Genomic DNA, 21,525 nt, shown 5'->3' on the forward strand with positions numbered 1-21,525 from the left:
CCATATAAATGCGCCATTTACCATTTAAATAGAATTTCTCAATATCCGTTGACAGTTTTCAGAGTTCAATCTTGCCATGTTTTCGAGAAAAAGGGTATAAAGAATTGCAGTAACTACAAAATCACTGGATAGTCAAAGAACTTTAAAGCAATTTTTCTCAGTTTCACTGTTTGCTTAGTTACTGCGTGGTTAGATTCCGCAGGGCAGCATAGATGGATGATGGATCTACTTCCTCCTGCCCTTTGTTGAGCCAAGTACAGTTTAGTTTATGGCCGTCATCAGATTAGAACAGACCGATATCTTTTGGCAGCAATAGGCCGAACCAGGAAAAGGGTGAGAGACAACAAAAGAGAGAAAGGGTGGGATTATCGTCGATTACAGAAAGAGATAAAGGAGTGAAGAGGGAGGATTTGTGTTGAAACAGTGTTTCTCTGCACACGTTTACCTAATCTCCCACTCTTTTCTCATGAATAGACACCCTATGTCTCACTCTGTGTGTGTGTCTGTGTGCGTGTGTGTACGTGTATGCGTGTGTGTCTGTGTGCATGTGTGTCTGTGTGCGTGTGTGAGTGTTTAGAAGCCTAATCATTAGCTCATTGTGAACCTCCGCCCTGTGACAGACAGTCCCAGGGGCCTTTCCCAACCCTGAAACCAGTCTGACAAGTCCCGCCCCTCACAGTGACGGTGCACTGGGAGAGGGGGACGACGACGACGACGACAATGTTTGCGCCTCCTGCACTGATCTAGGGTCAGACTCAAGCTCACCTACTGCTATTAAAAGTTAAAGAAGGTGCCACTGCCTTATGGAATGAGCTTTTACTCTGCCCTGTTGCCTCACTCTTGGGTAATTGAGTGGATGATTGAGTGGATGATTGAGTGTGTGTTTGTGTGGGTGTGTGTGTGTGTGTGTGTGTGTGTGTGTGTGCACAAAGCATGTGCATTTGCAATAAGTAAGAACGAAACTGCAAGGGAGACGGCTCCAGTCAGTCAGTTTGACTGCCATGAAACGTCTTTTGACGTTATTGCGGGCCATGCTCAAGTTGCCGGAGGACGCTGTACAGCGTCCTTATATCAATATTTCAAAAATCTGCGATCTGATTCATATGTCCCCTCCGCTGGCCTGAGATCCACCAGCAGGACCCACTGAGCTCTCTGGCGGTTCAGGAGCGCCATCTGGTGGCCGATCGGCGCAATCGCCAAACAGGATGTGCCATAGAGGTTGTGCTAGACGTCCGTAGTACTTCCGGGCGCTCACTATAGGTCATGGGACTCTGGCTCGTCACGCTACACAGTGATCGATTGGCAATAACTCGATAAACAACATGATTTGGACGTATATACCATTATACAAGCTGGAGATGGACCGGGTAAAAATATATCCCATAATGATAAGATTTCTACTCTACGATGATCGCCCAACGGCGCGCGGAGACTGGGGTGAGTTTCAGCGTGTAACGTTACCGTCTTCGATACTAACTGCTATTATCAACATTTGACCAACATTAGATGATTGGTATAACGCTGCCCACGGAATTATAAACGCCCCCTCGCCCATCCGGTCAACATCAGATGACGTGTAGTAACTTCTAGAAGTACGTCTTTTGGAATTTTTTATATCGCGCTGATTGCCATCAAACTGTATTTCATCATCAATATAATGCATTTGGGGCTATATATCACGTTCTGGAGAAAGCTGCAGAAAGAGATGAAAACATACTTATACATTAGACCATACTTTACTATGAATATGTGAATGAAAAAGTTTAACGTTGCTACACAATGAACAATACATATAGGACTTTGAATGGGCCCTAATAATGGCAATGTAGCAATAGAATTTAAAAAGTTATAGCCCTGCAAAGAAGGGGACTTTCTCCATAGACAAATAGAGCCGGCAACCTATGGTATATCATGAATTTAACCCAAGGCAACCAAAGTGTTAAGCTTAGATTTTATGCAATGTCCCTTTGGTAAATGGCTGCATTTATATAGCGCTTTTATCCAAAGTACTTTACAATTTGTTCCTAACATTTTACCCATTCACTCACCGACGGCAGAGGCAACCATGCAAGGCGCCAACCTGCTCATCAGGAGCAATTCAAAAGTGTCTTGCTCAAGGACACTTTGACACACTGCCCGGGAGGAGCGGGAATCGAACCAGGAACCTCCGGATTACCAGACGACTGCTCTACCTCCCGAGCCACTGTCGCCCCTTACAGTCCCTTACACTGTCGCCCTTTACAGTGCAGAGACTCATACACAGTTATGGAAGCAACTAGGGGTGGGGGAGGAAATCAATATAGTAATATAATTGTGATATCTTGCGTGTCGATATTATATCAATACAGTGACGGCAAGTATCGATATTTATATTGAAAAAAAAATATATATATATTTTTTTACTGCAATAAAAATTATTGGAATGACGTGAACAGACTGAAAATGTTATCTTATTAGATAATATAACGTGCCATTGGTTTAGATACCGCATGCCAATGGTGAAACTTGTGCCTAAGGTTGCTGACCCCTGCTATAACGTAACGTTAGCTAGCCAGACAATTACACTTTTAAAATGGACAAACGTGTGAAATTCATGGCACAATTCAAACAAGATCAAATAAAATATTTGTCTCTCCTACACGTCTTACATAATGTGAGGACTCCACACAGAGAGACCCTACAAAGCTACACAAAAAAAAGGATGTAAAAAAAATAATAATAATAAAAAAGGATGAACCAGACACTGGTAAGGAACACTGGGTCAATTTCAACTGTTCAGTGACTCCAAAACAACAGATGTTTTGCTTAACCAATTAATGCATTTGTTTTAATATAATAGTATAATATTGATATGCCTTCAAATGCCCATCCATAGGAAATCTTCTCACATCAGTGGTCCATCAAATCCTCTGGCGTTCAGTTTTAATAGTTAAAGATGCGACAACACAAACCAATAATAAACAAGACATATAGACCAAATGTTCTCTGGTGAGTCAGTCTCTTCTGCGAATTCGGGCAATTTCCCAGACACATTTTCCGGTCGTCCCGGCTCACACTAGCAAAAGCCCCTTCCCAGATGTGGAAGGCCTTCTCTCCAGTGTCTCCCCTACTCTGTCTCCCTCTCAGCCTTCCTACTGTCTCAATAAAGAACCTTCTCTCCTGTGTCTCCCCTACTCTGTCGCCCTCTCAGCCTTCCTACTGTCTCAATAAAGAACCTTCTCTCCAGTGTCTCCCCTACTCTGTCTCCCTCTCAGCCTTCCTACTGTCTCAATAAAGAACCTTCTCTCCTGTGTCTCCCCTACTCTGTCGCCCTCTCAGCCTTCCCACTTTCTACAGTCTCAATAAAAGAACCTTCTCTCCTGTGTCTTCCCAACTCTGTCTCCCTCTCAGCCTTCCTACTTTCTACAGTCTCAATAAAAGAACCTTCTCTCCTGTGTCTTCCCCTACTCTGTCTCCCTCTCAGCCGTCCTACTGTCTCAAGAAAGAACCTTCTCTCCTATGTCTCTCCTACTCTGTCTCCCTCTCAGCCATCCTACTGTCTCAAGAAAGAACCTTCGGCTTCTCTCCTATGTCTCCCCTACTCGGTCTCCCTCTCAGCCGTCCTATTGTCTCAATAAAGAATCTTCTCTCTCATGTCTCCCCTACTCTGTCTCCCTCTCAGAATGATACAATTTTATATGAAAAGATTCAGTAATCAATATCTTTTTTTGGGGAAGCATGTTAGCTCTCTCTCTAATGGAGAAGAAACACAGAAGCATGTTAGCTCTCTCTCTCTAATGGAGAAACACAGAAGCATGTTAGCTCTCTCTCTCTAATGGAGAAGAAACACAGAAGCAGGTTAGCTCTCTCTCTCTCTCTAATGGAGAAGAAACACTGAAGCATGTTAGCTCTCTCTCTAATGGAGAAACACAGAAGCATGTTAGCTCTCTCTCTCTAATGGAGAAACACAGAAGCATGCTAGCTCTCTCTCTCTAATGGAGAAGAAACACAGAAGGGGAGCATGTCTATGTTCCCCGGGTTCTATGTTCCCCGCTTTGATTGATTGAACATTTTAGACCACCAGCCCTGATTCCAAACTCTAACCTTAACCAGTTCGAAAGAGGGCCTAAGCTTAAAGGGGAACTCCAACATTTTGGGAAATTAGCTTATTTAACATCTTCCCTGGAGTTAGACAAGAAGATACATACCTTTTTTGTCTCTGTGCATGCATTTTAGCTTTGGGAATAGACGCTCCCTTAGCATAGCTTAGCTTCATCACTGGAAGTGAGGCAGGACAGTAGCCTTACAGTGCCTTACAGTGTATTGCAAGGTCTGACATTGACCAAACTTGATATGCATGACCTTGGTGGGCTCTAGGTCAACTCCTGAAAAGGGGGTCAATGTCAGACTTTGCAATCAAAAGTTAGGGGGCTAATAACCCTTGCCATAATTTCAGTGCGCCCCCTAACTTTTGATTGCAAGGTCTGACATTGACCCCCTTTTCAGGAGTTGACCTAGAGCCCACCAAGGTCATGCATATCAAATTTGGTCAATGTCAGACCTTGCAATACACTGTAAGGCTACTGTCCTGCCTCACTTCCAGTGATGAAGCTAAGCTATGCTAACGGAGCGTCTATTCCCAAAGCTAAAATGCACGCACAGAGACAAAAAAGGTATGTATCTTCTTGTCTAACTCCAGGGAAGATGTTAAATAAGCTAATTTCCCAAAATTTTGGAGTTCCCCTTTAACCGTTCGAAACAAGGCAGACATTAATAATTAATAAAATACAAATTTATAAAAATGTTCAATCTATTAATCAATCAAAGCGGGGAACATAGAACCCGGGGAACATAGGACCCGGGGAACATAGGGATGATCCCCACAGAAGCATGTTAGCTCCCTCTCTAATGGAGAAACACAGAAGCATGTTAGCTCTCTCTCTCTAATGGAGAAACACTGAAGCATGTTAGCTCTCTCTCTCTAATGGAGAAGAAACACAGAAGCATGTTAGCTCTCTCTCTCTAATGGAGAAACACAGAAGCATGTTAGCTCTCTCTCTCTAATGGAGAAACACTGAAGCATGTTAGCTCTCTCTCTAATGGAGAAACACAGAAGCATGTTAGCTCTCTCTCTAATGGAGAAACACTGAAGCATGTTAGCTCTCTCTCTAATGGAGAAACACAGAAGCATGTTAGCTCTCTCTCTCTAATGGAGAAACACTGAAGCATGTTAGCTCTCTCTCTCTAATGGAGAAACACAGAAGCATGTTAGCTCTCTCTCTCTAATGGAGAAACACAGAAGCATGTTAGCTCTCTCTCTAATGAAGAAACAGACGCAGGTTAGCTCTCTCTCTCTAATGGAGAAACACAGAAGCATGTTAGCTCTCTCTCTAATGGAGAAACACAGAAGCATGTTAGCTCTCTCTCTAATGGAGAAACACTGAAGCATGTTAGCTCTCTCTCTAATGGAGAAACACAGAAGCATGTTAGCTCTCTCTCTAATGGAGAAACACAGAAGCATGTTAGCTCTCTCTCTAATGAAGAAACACAGAAGCATGTTAGCTCTCTCTCTAATGGAGAAACACAGAAGCATGTTAGCTCTCTCTCTAATGGAGAAACACAGAAGCATGTTAGCTCTCTCTCTCTAATGGAGAAACACAGAAGCATGTTAGCTCTCTCTCTAATGGAGAAACATAGAAGCATGTTAGCTCTCTCTCTAATGGAGAAGAAACACTGAAGCATGTTAGCTCTCTCTCTAAATGGAGAAACACAGAAGCATGTTAGCTCTCTCTCTGGGTAACACTAGTACTGTATATTTGAATATCGTATATGTCACAAATGTAACAGTAATAAATACCTGTATGTCATGTATGTCCCTATGCCATAAATGTCATGTATGTTGTCGTGTATGTCATAAATGTCACTATGAATTGAAAATGGGGGACCCTGATGTAAACAAGAACAAGACAAACGTCTTTCTCTGGTCTGCATCCCCTTAACAATTGTGTGTATTGATGAAACAACAACAGCCAGAAACTGTACACTGTTTGAAACGGAGATGGAAGAAGCTAGGCTTATCTGTTTCCATCCCCTCATCAAATAACTAATTGCAAGATTACATATACTTCAGCAAGTACAATACGACACGATTTACAATACACAACATATGATACAATACAATTTGCAAATACTTCAACCAGGGCTGGGCGATAACGATAATTATCGCGATATATTTTAATAATCGCTATAAAAAAAAAATAAAAAAAAATAAATTTTTTTATTTATTTGTTTTGTTAAACCCAGAGACAGTGGACAGACTTGTCTTTCTTGCCTGCAACTTAAAGTAATGGCTTTGCTTGTACAAATGACAATACTGACCAAATGTTTCTCTTGTCCATTTATTTTGTTTGCTTTCTAATGTAAAATACAGTTTGAAACCGTCTGTACACAGTAGGCTATGTGTGCTAGCAGAGCTAGTCTCCAGTCACGAGTCACGGTGCACATGTGCGGTGGTTTGTCCACCAAAAAAGCGCCAAAAGATAGAAAAGAAACTAGCAGAGCCAGAACTGTTCAACTCCCCTGGAGCCACAGCCAGCAGAGAAGCCGGTTTACTTTCGCTTTCAAACCAGCTGCAGCCTGAGAACTGGAGTGTGAGGGGATGTAACACTAAAGATGGCGGCAACGACAAAGAATTGCTGCAAAATAAACATACATCTGTTGTTAAAAATAAATAAAAAAATGTAATACTTAATGATATGCATGAGATATGGTTATCGATATCGCGATATCATTTTTGGCCCATATCGCCCAGCCCTAAGTGGGTGACGTTATTACTTCTCTCACTCACAACACACAACACACAACACACAACACACAACACACAACACACACACACACACACACACACACACACACACACACACACACACACACACACACACACACACACACACACACACACACACACACACACACACACACACACACACACACACACACACACACACACACACACACACACACACACACACACACTCCTCTGTAACAACTTGTACAGTAGGGGTGTAACGATGCATCTCTCATGTCACCCTTTTCCTCAAATTATTCTCATACAATAAAAGTTGGACTTCCTCCTGGATTTGGTCTCCTCCTCCAGATCATTCCACAAGGTAACTCCACACAGAGAAATACACATAGCCTTCCTGGTTGTTCTTGAAGATTGCCGTTCCAATTTTTGTTTCCCTCTAAGGTTATATCTTTGGAGTCCCACTCTCTCACAGAACATTTTCTGTATCTTGTCAGGAAGGCTGTATGACTCTGTACGTGAACTGGGTGGTTTTGTAATCCACCAGGTCCTTTAATTTCAGGACTGAAACTTTTAAAAACAAAGAATTTGTATGTGCTTTATAACTCTCATTGGTTACAATCCTGATTGCTCTTTTTTGGAGCATAACCAAAGGAAGTAGGTTGGTTTCATAGGTATTTCCCCACACCTCTACACAATAGTTCAGATATGCAAGGACCAAAGCATTGTATAAGATAAAAGAAGATTGTTGGTGAACAGCCAATACCTTGACCTCCACATAATACCCACCCAGCTCTTAGGTGGCTTATGTGAGGCTTCAAACAAATTTTTTCATCTATGATCACCCCTAAAAAAGTGGTTTGCTGAACTCTTTCAATAACCGTATCATCTATCGTAACTTGGATTTATATATACACTCCAGTTTAATCACCTGTGCATTGTATATTACTATTGCACTTTGCTGTTACATTTGCACTCTGGTTAAAATGCAAACCTACTGTATGCAAACCTATTTTCGTACCATACTTGTGCTGTATAATGACAATACATTTGGATCTAATCTAATCTATTCGGTAGATTAAGACCCACCTAGGAAGAAAATAATCAAGACGTGCAAATCCTTCCCTCAGCAGTCCTCTCCCTGAACTCTGACTCCATTGCCTATACCCTAGGCTCTGTTATCCATACTGTACGAACTTTAAACTCTGTTGCCTATACTAAATTTAGACCTACATACTGCTTTCACTGCCCTACACTGTAATCATAATAATCACTGTATATAGATTGATCCACATCTGTCTGAATATACCTGCATGTAATCCTTCTATAGTTCAATATACTTGCATATAACCCGTATAACTCTGTATGATAGAATGTACAATACATCAATGCTGTATATACCGTATACACATATTTATTCTACCATGTATATATATCCACATGTCTGTACACATAGCTGCATATACTGTATTATTTGTACATGTCTGTATATACTATACTGTATCTATATCTGTACATATCCCTTCTACTCTTACTAGTTACGCTGCTGGCCAGTATGACTATGACCATATTGTCTTCATACCTGCATCACTGTATATTACTATTGCACTTTACAGTTACATTTGCACTCTGGTTGGAAGCCAAACTTATTTTCGTTGTACTGTACTTGTGCTGTATGATGACAATACATTTGAATCTAATCTAATCTTTTTGACATGGATTAGGCTAATTATCTTTAACAATCCTGATGCAGAAAAAGCCTATTTTATTCAAAAGTTAGATACGATATATATATATATAGAGAGAGAGAGAGAGAGAGAGAGAGAGAGAGAGAGAGAGAGAGAGAGAGAGAAAAAGAAAGAGAGAGAGAGAGGGAGGGAGAGAGATATATAGATATATATTCGTACATACAATATATACAGGTATGAATAAAATATAAAATCCTTTCATGAAAACATGATATTTCCTCACACAATAAGTGTGCCATCAAAATCTCATATCTTGACACCAAGTCAATTTGTCAACCTGCGGGACTGGTATCTATTAGTACGACATGACGGCACATTCTGACCTAAAAAGTAAATATAGATAGTGGAAAATGCGTACGTCTGTGTGTGTAAACCAACTGACCTAAAACAGAACAGGACAGAATGCAAAGGAGCTCAAAGCACCATGACTAACTGACGTTAAGTGCTGCTGACATACTGCTAAGCAACCAATTGGTAATGTTTGTGACAGTGTGAATGATGCAGACTAATAATGATAACTAGAGGGGCACTCGGAGAGATGCCTACAGCCACACACGAGTCCTCAAAAGGTCTAACGTTTAACCTCAATATTGATTTCAATTGTGTAAATTCATTCATTTCAAATTAATTCAAACAAGAGAATTTGAGAATTCAGGTCCTTCACCCGTCGTCAACCTATGTGTGAAGTTTCATCCAAAATCTGATCACAAGTGACAGTTATGGCTAGAGATGCACCTATACCAATATCAGATATCGGGCCAATATACCATGCAAAAATGTTATACCAGGCAAAAATTTCAGAGAGAATTTCCCCCGATACTAAAATTCGATACCAAGAAACGCGTCGAACATGTCAGAAATCAAAACAAAGTGACTTGATTTGCTGCATTCTTTACAAGTCATCTCTCTCTAATGGAGAAAATGTATTATATATATTTGTGTCCAATGACACAATGTTACATTCAGAGAGAACATTGGAAACTTAACTTAACATTGACAAGGCATCGATTTGAATTGGAAGTATAATTTACACATTTTAGTTACACTTATTGAGATAAAGATGAGCCTGCAGTAAGAAATGTTTTGACCTTTTGGATTTTGAGATAGGTGACAAAATACACAGCGTTATGGATGTTACGGAAATTGACAAGCTTTTCGGACTCACTGAACACATGATGAAAACTCTGTGAATATCTTTTTCAAAGAATAACATGTTTACTATCACTTTGTAGGGAAGGGTTTGAGGTACCCAAAAAGCACATTCAGGAAAACCTGGCATTTCCTCTCAAGGAATGAATCACAAAAAAGTGCCGTTAAGGATGTTAAATTTTTTACGTTAGAAATAGACAAAAAAACACTATAAAAAATAGGGCTTTACCCACATGTGTTTGACTTCGGTAGACCATTTTGAGGGTCAAACCAGTCTGGATTCATGTTGTAGTCTGAAAAAATGCCAAGAAATGCTGAGAGAATTGTTGAATATATATAGAACACAAATGTTCTAGAATGTTCGATTATGACATCAAACGGTGACATCACAAATGTTCTAGAATGTTTGATTATGACATCATACTGTGACATCACAAATGGACTATAATGTTCTATTATGACATCATACTGTGACATCACAAATGTTCTAGAATGTCCTATTATGACATCATACTGTGACATCACAAAAATCACAAAAAAAATAGTTTCAAAATATCAGTCACTTCTGAAAATAAATTACAAAAAGTTTTTGGAAAATTGCTCTTTATTTGATTAACATAAAAAGGTGTTTTCTATACAGAGAACAGCAATATTAATATCGGTTAAATCAGAAAATGAGTTTGAGCAATTCCATGAAAATGTCAACCTCACCATGAAAAAGAAAGTTATAAAAAATCAACACACAATGTAACATCCATAACACTTGTAAAGAATACAAAAAATAAGACCAGAATGACTAATTGTTGCTAATATGTCATCTTTATAAAAGTTAGCTTTGCTTAGGAAGTTTGGTTGACATTGCATTCCAGATGCATGTTTTATGACAACTTTTCCTGGAAAATGTTATGGATGTTACATTCGCTGTCCCATAAAGGGGCATTATAACAGCATGCTTCACCTGCCAATGGAAAGACACAAAGTACATAATTGATTCACATATTGATACAACAGCCCTTCATGACCAAAGGTGAGGTTAGAAAAATATCTGTTGATTTTTTTGCCATTCTGGCCATTCAGAAAGTCATACAATTAGGTTAATCGAAAAAATATTTTTTTACATCAGTGTCTCCTCCTGTAGTGTGAAAAAACATGCACTCATAAATATTACGATCAAATCTATTTTGTACTTCAAAATATAGACCTTGATGATACATTTGAAATTGGTTTGGTTATGATCATGTTATTTGAATTTTTTCATGGTGAGGTTGACATTTACATGGAATTGCCCTGAAGCGTAATGCGTGGGAGGTCACGCTGCCTTCACCATTTCCTGCCTTTCGCTGAGCAGGTGCCCAGACCTGACCTGTAGGTTGTGGACCTGCTGTCCACAACGCCAGATTACCACCCACGACTTGCCCTCCCCCTAACTCAGCCAAACGAGTTAGTATGACGACCGGCCCAAGCCGCAGGGCAATGCTGACTCCGGGAGTCGAGACCGCAGCCTCTTGCATTGGTGACGAGCGCAATCTCCGCTACGCCACCCGACCGCCTGATTAGGATTGGGCACCGAGAACCGGTTCTAATAGGAACCGGTTCCTAACTTCGGTTCCTAACGGTTTCGATTCTCAAAAAATAAAAATATAAATGTCTTTGTTAATTAATACCCTAGTTACAGTACAGCAACCAAATTAAACTGTATCAAGTCAACTGACATTGTGAATAGTATGAAAAAAAATAAAAATAAAAAATATAAATAATTCTCCTGCTAAATAAGCTGTGACCCGTTTTGACCTGCACCTCAAAGAATCGGAATCGAGAATCGTTTAGAACAGGAATCTAAATGGAGAATCGGAATCGTTCAAATCCAAACGATGCCCAACCCTACGCCTGATCATATTTTAGTTTGAACAATATAACGGTATTTGACACATAACAGCCTGTACTGAGACATTAGGTGGCATCATGTGGGCACATAACATCCTGTACAAAGACGCTTGGCTGTATGTGGGGCAGTGGAATAACCTGAAAGCCATGTATTGACAGTCTGACCCCGACCACTGTGGGATTTGGTGAAGTTAGTGAATGTACTACTGTAGGCCTGCGGCACTGTCTGTGGATAAAACCACTTTATAAAAAAAAACTACTTTATTTAACCAGGTACAATCCCATTGAGATCAAGGATCTCTTTTTCAGGAGAGACCTGGCCAAGACAGCAGCATAGAAAGCTACAGACAACACTAATAATTACACAAATACAAAACGGAAACATTATAACATGTGGAGAAACCGGGTGTCACAATCCTAAGACAACATAAATACCCAAGAACAGAGACAATCAGTAAAAGCATTCACCTTTGAACTTACAAGGTCAGACAGAGTCACCAACTCCTTTAGTTTCAAGTCCATCTGCAGGCTGCTCCAAGCGGAGGGAGCAGGGAGAACATGGTGCATTTATAATATAGTGCTTTTATCCACTCACACATTCACACACCGACGGAGGAGGCGACCGTGCAAAGTGCCGGCCTGCTCATCGGGACCAGTTCAGGGGTTAAGTGTCTTGCTCAAGGACACTTCGACAAGCTGCCCGGGAGGAGCGGGAATCGAACCGGGAACCTTCCGATTAACAGATGACCAGCTCTACCTCCTGAGCCACTGTCGCTTTCTTTCCCATCTCTGTCCAGGGATTCGGGAACAGACGGCAAAAATACATCTCGAAATCTGAGACTGTGTGGTTACAGTCTGATCTGTGTATAAATACAGGCAGGAGGGGTGTTTACCCCAAACAGCTGTATGGATAAAGGTATCCCGATGGCTGAGAGAGATGGCCCACCGGACCACCAAATTAAATGGGGGGGGGGGGGGTTAAATCAGGACATTAAAAACAGTAAGTAGCCTAATGAGCAAAACCCAGGAAAACCTCAAACGAATGGGAGGCATCCAAAGAGTCTTACATTGTGAATAAACCTGAAGATCATCACACCGAGTAGGTCATAGTGGCCAGCAGTGTAACTAGTAAGAGTAGTTAAGGGATATGTACAGATATAGTTATGTAAAAGATTAGCCAAGTACAGGTATGTATAGACAGTAGGGGTGTAACGGTACACAAAAAACACGGTACGGTACGTACCTCGGTTTTGAAGTCAAGGTTCGGTACGGGTTTTCGGTACAGTGGGGGAAAGTTTGGCTTTCCATGTTCCACTCAGGGGTGATGTAGTGTGCAGTAACTAATAGTACTTGTATGGCTGTAAATGAATATTCTATATTTGAAATGAATAATCGACTTGTAATTTTATTTATTTATTATTAGATTGTGAAAAAAAACAGCCCCCGGTGGGCGGTCGCTAGTGGTTAACATACCGTTGTATTTGTTCGGTACACAGCCGTTCGGTACGATACGGTACACACTGAAAACAGTTCGGTTACGTGTACCTTTACACCCCTAATAGACAGATACAGTATATGGTTATATACAGCACTATTGTACATGCTATGATACAGGGTTATAGTAGGTAGTTAGAGTAGTAGCGGACAAGACGCCCCACCATCTTCGTGCGTAAGACTAACTGCTGCAAAGTAATTGGAGTTGGTAAGTCAGACGGTTGCTATGGGCTGCTAACCGGTTGCTATGGACACCGGTCGTCATCTGTGAAGGATCACTTCTATTCCATTGCATTGAGAAATCGCTTAAAAACATCCAAAAACGCACAAAATGGAGACCGAAGAGAGACGAGGAAAAGGGATCGAGGTTTCTCCCATGATATTTCTGAGATTTGCCGTGTCAACTTATCACACAAGTCGTGGTCCTTCAAACATGGCAGCTCACCCTAGGAAAGTGACATGACGTGCCAGCTTCCCAAGCTCAGAAGAATAGGTGTAAGCAAAAGTTACCTTCCATTGCTTTCATTTTTCCTATTAGATCATCATGATCCTCAGTCAGTGTGTGTGTTTACATGCACACATGTGGCTCCAATTAAGGCCTTGTTCGTGATGATAAGCTGCTTGTATGCAGCTTACATGATGCTGACTAACATATGTGCCTCTGTGTCCTCAGTACCTCCCCGCCTCCTGTATCCTATATCTCTGTAGCTTATATCTCTGTACCTATATCCCTGTAGCTTATATCTCTGTAGCCGATATCCCTGTAGCTTATATCCCTGTAGCCTATATCTCTGTAGCCTATATCCCTGTAGCCGATATCTATGTAGCCGATATCCCTGTAGCTTATATCCCTGTAGCTTATATCCCTGTAGCCTATATCCCTGTAGCCTATATCCCTGTAGCCTATATCCCTGACGCCTATATCTCTGTAGCCTATATAACTGTAGCCTATATCCCCGTAGTTTATATCGCTGTGGCCTATATCTCTGTAGCCTATATACCTGTAGTAGCCTATATCTTTATAGAGTTTTCTATAACTGGGATAAAAGCTTATCCAGGTCATAGCAGTGTTAGTTTGGATCACAGGACTGGGACTGTAGGTATAAGCTACTGTACCATTGGCTGACTATTTCAGTCTGAATTCTCCTCCCCTTCCGCTATCTACGATTGTGATTGGTTTAAAGAAATACAAACAAGCCACCGTGTTCTTCCCCCTATAGCGGAATGATAATGGGTTCAGCCAGACCGACTATAGTAGTGCAAATGGGATATGAAGCCCCGCTCAGATTTACCCCGAACTGGGAGTATAGCCTATTTATTTCAGTACATCCAACATGATGGTTTTAATAATCATCGAGATATCGGACGTATACATGGTTAGTGTTTATTAGCGGTGCTTGTGGCCAAATAACGTGGCGTCCCAAAGCCTGTCTCTGAAAAGGAATATATTTGAGTCCTTATGACGTTGTTAAAACACTTAGGAAGTTGTTCAACCAGTTAGGAAGTTGTTTGGAAGGTGCTACGTTTTTTTTTTTACACATGAGCCATGACTAACAAATGCCAACACTATCTCAAAAGATAATGAGATTATTGTGTGGCCACACACACACACACACACACACACACACACACACACACACACACACACACACACACACACACACACACACACACACACACACACACACACACACACACACACACACACACACACACACACACACACACACACACACACACACACACACACACACACACACACACACACACACACACACACACACACACACACACACACACACACGGTAGTGAACACCTACCGCGGACATAACTACGCTGCTGTGAGTGTTTTTTAAGGAGCACTGACATCACTCCCAGTTCATGGAGCAGATAGGCTTCTTAAAGAACAGCCTGATGACAAGACACGTGGTAATTTTTTGTGGCCGACCAATGTGGGTTTTTCAGTGGCCGACATCGATACCGATATTTAGAGCGCAGGCTGGCAGATGGCTGATATATACTGATATTTAGAGCGCAGGCTGGCAGATGGCTGATATATACTGATATTTAGAGCGCAGGCTGGCAGATGGCTGATATATACTGATATTTAGAGAGCAGGCTGGCAGATGGCTGATATATACTGATATTTAGAGAGCAGGCTGGCAGATGGCTGATATATACTGATATTTAGAGAGCAGGCTGGCAGATGGCTGATATATACTGATATTTAGAGAGCAGGGTGGACGATATATAATGCCGATATACTGATTTATTTTTTGCATCGGATAGAAAATACAACAATTGAATAATAACTAAAAAGAACGAGTAATAAATCTAAATAAATCAAATATCAAATTAATTATCGGCTGATAACTACTGGGAGTGTCTGACTCCACCAAAACCTGCAAGGACTACAACATATGACGTATATCATGCCAGTTAGGGTACCTTGTGTATACTCATTAGTCTTTAGTCTTAATCATAGTATATATATGTATATATATATATTCAGATTCAAATTCTTGTCTATATATTGTAACTTATAATATAACCGATAGCCGGCGATAGGGCATACAGACCCTCAACTGCACCTTTGTTTACACTATTTACTTATCTCGTATTTTTATATTCAGAGTTAATTATATTATTTACACTATTTACACTTCATATTTTTATATTCAGAACAAATTTTATTGGCCATATTTATGTCTTTCTACCATTACCCTGCCCATACCTGTACATCCCCTCGCCCATGCTGCTATGATACCCAAATGTTCCCAAGGGGATCAATAAAGGAATATTTTATCTTATCTTATATCAAAATGCCAGATATCGGACCGATTGATCGGTCCATCACTAGGTAATTTTGCTGCCCCTAGTGGTTGGTATTTTTACCCTGCTGCACACTCTGCCCCCCCATCTGTGATGTCAGAGTATCCCCCCCCCCCCCCCCCCCCCTCTAGACAGACTTTGATAGTACCTCCAAAGAGGTTTCTGACATCACCAAACCCTGCCCTCTTTTCTTGATCCTCCAATCACAACTTTGTTTGTGCCTCGGACAAACAAAGCGACAGTTGTGATTGGAGGATCAAGAAAAGAGGGCAGGGTTTGAGATAGGTCCATTGGGGTGGGGCAGTGTGTGCAGCATGGTGAGAATATCACCCGCCACTGGGGCAGCAAAATGACAGCAACATGAGTACCATGTGTTTAGTTACTCTTTAGAAAGGCGAAATACCCATTTAAGTATCTCCTAATAGAAGCATATTGGACACAGTTTATTGATTGTGTCGACTCGCATTGAGTTGACAGAGGGAGGTGTAAGTAAAGGAACGCTATCTGAGCTGACCTGTTCACCATATAGCCCACAAGAGACCCATGGGTCTTGAAATTGTACATTTATACACAATAGTAAAAAGAAACGTTTGTAATGTTTTTTTCCTCCATCTATAGGAACTTCACGACGTATCAATGACGTATCGATATCGTTAGTCGACTGTTCAAATCGTCGTCACCTGGGCCCAGGAGTTAAAAACTTTGAATCCCTATTGATTGATTGATTGATTGATTGAACATTTTAATTAACAGATTGCAGAATGGGTACAATACAGTACGGCTCAATACACACAATTGTTAAGGGGATGCAGACCAGAGAAAGACTTTCGTCTTGTTTACATCAGGGTCCCCCATTTTCGATTCATAATGAGTTGAAATGAATTAATACAAATCTGATCCAATCAGATTAGGGATTACAAGTTTTTAACTCCTGGGGCCCTGAAGACATCATTTGCATGTTATTGTTGCTGCCTGTGACCATGTGTAAGGGTTTGCGATCAATTAAGTCTCTCCCAAAACTAGATACAGGATAAACGAGACCTAGGGCTGTGATCTGTCCTGGAATAACTTGGATTGTTTTGGGTTGGGCTGGGCTTGAGTTTACCCTTTCAGAACAACATGACAAACAAAACAATACGATGAGATCTTCGAGATTGGAGAACTCTGGCTGGCCTCAACAATGACTCCCTTCCCTAGACTACATATATTTATTCACACCGCATATACCTATCCTCCCCTGTCTGTACTTACAGTACCTGCATAGTCACTCCCTACCTATATATCTGTACATATCCTACTCGTGTTAGTTACGCTGCTGGTCAGTAGTAGTCATTCTGTCCCTATTTAACACAACTCTGTATACATGATTGATTGATTGATTGAAAACTTTATTAACAGATTGCAGAATGGGTACAGTACAGTACAGCTCAATACATACAATTGTTAAGGGGACGCAGACCAGAGAAAGACTTTCGTCTTGTTTACATCAGGGTCCCCCATTTTCAATTCATCATAACATATATATATATATGACATACAGATAGACAGTACTGCTACATCTATACATTTATGACATATACCAGATTTGCAAATACAGTACTGTATGTGATACAAAAAAGAGTCCAGAAAAGAGCACTACACTCAGTAGTACTAACTTGTATATTATATGTTGTACCCAGTTTAACCACCTGTATATTGCTGTTGCACTTTACTGTTACATTTGCCAAACTTCTTTTCGTTGTATTGTATATAATGACAATACATTTGAATCTAAACTATAACCTATACCTGAAACCACACACACACACACATATATCCCCCTTTCCTCCATCCAAGTGTTAGGCTACTGTATAAATGCATGATGAACAGGCTACGTCACCACAATTAAAACACAGGATAAACTGACATGGATTGGAAGGAATCAACCAAATAATCACTTGTTGTAGGCGATTATTAAAACAAATCCCTCCTGGTCTGATCGAGAGCATGCCGGGCTTGGGCTATATCCTCTCCCATTTTTATGATGATAAGGTATGCGGCAAGAGTTGCGAAATCTTCTCTTGACTCACTGTATTACAGTTACAGCAGGACACAATCCTGTGTTGTTGCCCTGCTTCCTATTCAACATTATTTCACCTTGGCCTGCAGCAGAAAACAATGGGCCCCCGTGCATATAGTTCTGAGTCGGTCGACGGAAAACAACAATAGCTGGACAGACATATAATTATTATTCTTATACATTATTCAGGGATGTTGTCGGTGGTATTTTACAGAATGACACAGTCGCTCCTCTATACAATAAGTTATGTCAGCTGTCAAGATAACTTACCCACAGATCTGTTCCCCAGTCCATGGTTCAAAAAAGAAAAGAAAAAGTAAAGTGTAGTAACGTCGCCTCCTCGGAGATTATGTCTCGGTATCTACTGTAACGTTTAACAAAAAAACGTGCAGAGGATTCCCAAACTTTTCTGGAGTCTGGAAACTAAAGCGGAGAGATGGCGGAGGAAATGTTTGGAGGAAGTCTACGCCTTCCTTCTCTCTCTCTCCTTCTCTCTCTCTCTCTCTCTCTCTCTCTCTCTCTCTCTCTCTCTCTCTCTCTCTCTCTCTCTCTCTCTCTCTTTCTCTCTTTCTCTCTTTCTCTCTTTCTCTCTTTCTCTCTCTCTCTCTCTCTCTCTCTCTCTCTCTCTCTCTCTCGCCTCTGGCACGGCTCCCCCTGTTTCTCCAAGCGAGAGAAAAATATGCTCACTCGCTTTTCCTGAAACAAGTTTGGGTCCCACGTCCCAGGCGCTGAGAGAGAGAGAGAGAGAGAGAGAGAGAGAGAGAGAGAGAGAGAGAGAGAGAGAGAGAGAGAGAGAGAGAGAGAGAGAGAGAGAGAGAGAGAGAGAGAGAGAGAGAGAGAGAGAAGAGAGAGAGAGAGAGAGAGAGAGAGAGAGAGAGAGAGAGAGAGAGAGAGAGAGAGAGAGAGAGAGAGAGAGAGAGAGAGAGAGAGAGAGGAGAGAGAGAGAGAGAGAGAGAGAGAGAGAGAGAGAGAGAGAGAGAGAGAGAGAAGAGAGAGAGAGAGAGGAGCAAGAGAGAGAGAGCCAGGCAGTAGGGTTGGTCGTTATTATCTTTGGGGACTAACGTTCATAGTGATTTTTTGGGAAGGTATACACCCGTGGTGCACCGTGCAGTGGTGATTTCATAAGTGGTTGCACTGTGTTTTAATGACGTCACGTGCACGCCCGTGCATGCGCATAAATGTTCCCTCGCGTGTGCACAGAACAGCTCCGACTGATGATTAGAATGATTATTATGCATAAATAGTAGGAAACATGTTTGTATAGGAAATTACTAGTTTAGTTTATTTATTTATTTTGATCCACTTTTTCTCCTCCTGTTTTTCTTTTTTTGTATTTTATTTTTTTTATTATTTTTTAAACAAACACATAAACAAACATGACAACACACAATAGGATATACAAATACACATATGCTCCAGCTCGTACCCCCTCTCCCGGACCCCCATTGGATAATCCAACCATTATAATTTGTTCCTAACCAGACACTACCATTATATGCTGGCTTTTATTCTCTCCACCACTTCTAACCACATTGCCATTTTGGATTCATTGAGACCCAAAATTCTAGCTGTTGATATTTCTTGATAAATCACATCGAGATATGTAAGAATCCAGACCTTACGGCACATTTTTTCCGGTTGAAACCATCGTGATGCTATCAGCTTTTAGCCACTGTGATACCGGATAAAACCAATCTCTTTAGCTGTGGAGGTACTGCATGCTCAAAGACATCATTCAGCAGTAATACAGAGGGTGTACAGGTATATCCAGAGTTAAGAGATTTGACAATTGCTGGGTCACTTCTTTCCAAAATATCTTAACTGGTGGGCAGTCCCAGTACATGTGCATAAATGTCCCTTCATCCCCATTTGTACATAAGGAGCATTTGGAGTCTTGTCTAAGACCCATTTTGTTCAGTCTTATAGGAGTTAAGTATGTCCTGTGAATATAGTTAAGATTGATTTGTTGATGGTCCGGGTTCCTTGATGCAAGGCGTACATTTGCCCAGGCTTCTTGCCAGTCAAAGTCTATCTCCAGGTCTGGTATATCCCTCCTCCAGACTGAGTCTAGATGTAGGGTTTCATACGAGGCCGTTAGTAATTGATGATAAAAATCTGAAACAAAACCTCTCGATGTCTCTCTTTCATAGAAGAATTTGTGGTATCTGTGGTGTACAATTGGTATCCTTAATGGAACACCGTGAGCCTTCAAACATGCCAATAACTGTGCGTAAAAATAATATGAGGACTTGGTGAGATTAAATTTTTTGCATATCTCATCAAAACTACAAAAACCCTGTTTGTTGAAAACGTCTCCTAATGTGTGTATGCCTTGCTTTTCCCATCTAGGGAATCTTATAGGTTGTTTTCCAATCAAGAGTGCATTGTTATTGAATAAGGGAGTATGATTATGCCATGTATGTGGGATAGAGTATTTTTTTTGTGTTTCACGCCATATCCGGATTGCATGAGTGATTATGGGGCCAAATTTCCGTTCGCATTGCTTAATTGATAATTTGGTGTACACTATGTCCTTCAGCCTATGTGGAGCTACTATATTTTCTTCTAATTTCTCCTCCTGTTTTTCTGTGTTTTTTTCTCCCATCCCAATTTTACTCATGCCAGTTCCCCCCTCCCCTTCCTGGTTGTTGCTCGCATGTGCCCCCCACTGGTCGGTCTAGGGAGGGTTGATAGATACTATATCCCCTCCGATACATACGGAGTCAGCCAGCCACTTCTTTTCACCTGCCAGCGCGGACTCTCATTGGCGAGGTGTAACGTGTGGGAGCCTCACACTACCTTCACCATCTCCCCTCCTCGCTGTGCAGGCGCCCTGACCGACCTGTAGGAGTCACTGTTTACAACGACCAGATTACCACCCACCGGCTTCCCTCCCGCTGACTCTACCAATTGAGCCAGTGTCTCTCGTGTTGGTGACGAGCGCTTAGTCCGCTGCACCACCCAGCCGCCTTTAGTTTTAGTTTAGTTTTTGTAAATATTGCCTTGAAATAGAGAAGCTGAAAAAGGTAGCAGGATGTAGCCTTCAGTTCAGTTCAGTTGTTATTTTTTATTTCGGGCTTTGGACACATAACTTATTATTATTTTATCAATATATAAAGAAATTATATTGTCAACAGATATGGTGGAAAAACAAACAATGTTTTAAATGTAATTGTAGTTACAATTTCTTTAATTGAATTAACTTAAACTAGAAAAGTAAATACAAACTAAATTAACAATGTAATTTACAGTTTACAGAAGGACAGTTTCCTTCTGAAGCACAACTTAAGAAATGTCTCATCCTTCCAGTCGGGACCATTTGTCACATAGTGAGAGGTTCCACAGCTCAAGCAAACCCCCACCAATTGGTACAGGGCTTGTACTTTGGTTTTGCTCTTCTCGTTCTTTGTTATGCTATTGTTATGCTATTGTTATGCAAAGACGAGTAGTACCGGTACTTGGCGCATGGCACGACGAGTCAAGTGAATGTTGTGGAATGCATTTTTGTCAACGCAATCAATCAATCGCTAATTTGATTACTGTCCGCCTTGTTTCCAACTGGTTAAGTTTAGGCA

At 41.0% G+C, this 21,525-nt stretch overlaps 1 protein-coding gene across 1 annotated transcript in view; it reads right to left on the minus strand.

The window, feature by feature from the left end:
* Positions 1-18,557, minus strand: part of trip10b (thyroid hormone receptor interactor 10b) — an 82,122-nt gene extending 63,565 nt beyond the window's left edge. The window contains exon 1 of the mRNA XM_084319385.1: positions 18,221-18,557. Within this exon, the coding sequence (XP_084175511.1) occupies positions 18,221-18,244 (24 nt within the window). The 5' untranslated portion in view covers positions 18,245-18,557. The remainder of the gene's footprint in view (positions 1-18,220) is intronic.
* Positions 18,558-21,525: the final 2,968 nt, after the last annotated feature.

Source organism: Notolepis coatsorum (assembly GCF_963971535.1).
Source record: "Notolepis coatsorum genome assembly, chromosome: 7".
Lineage (NCBI taxonomy): Eukaryota > Metazoa > Chordata > Actinopteri > Aulopiformes > Paralepididae > Notolepis > Notolepis coatsorum.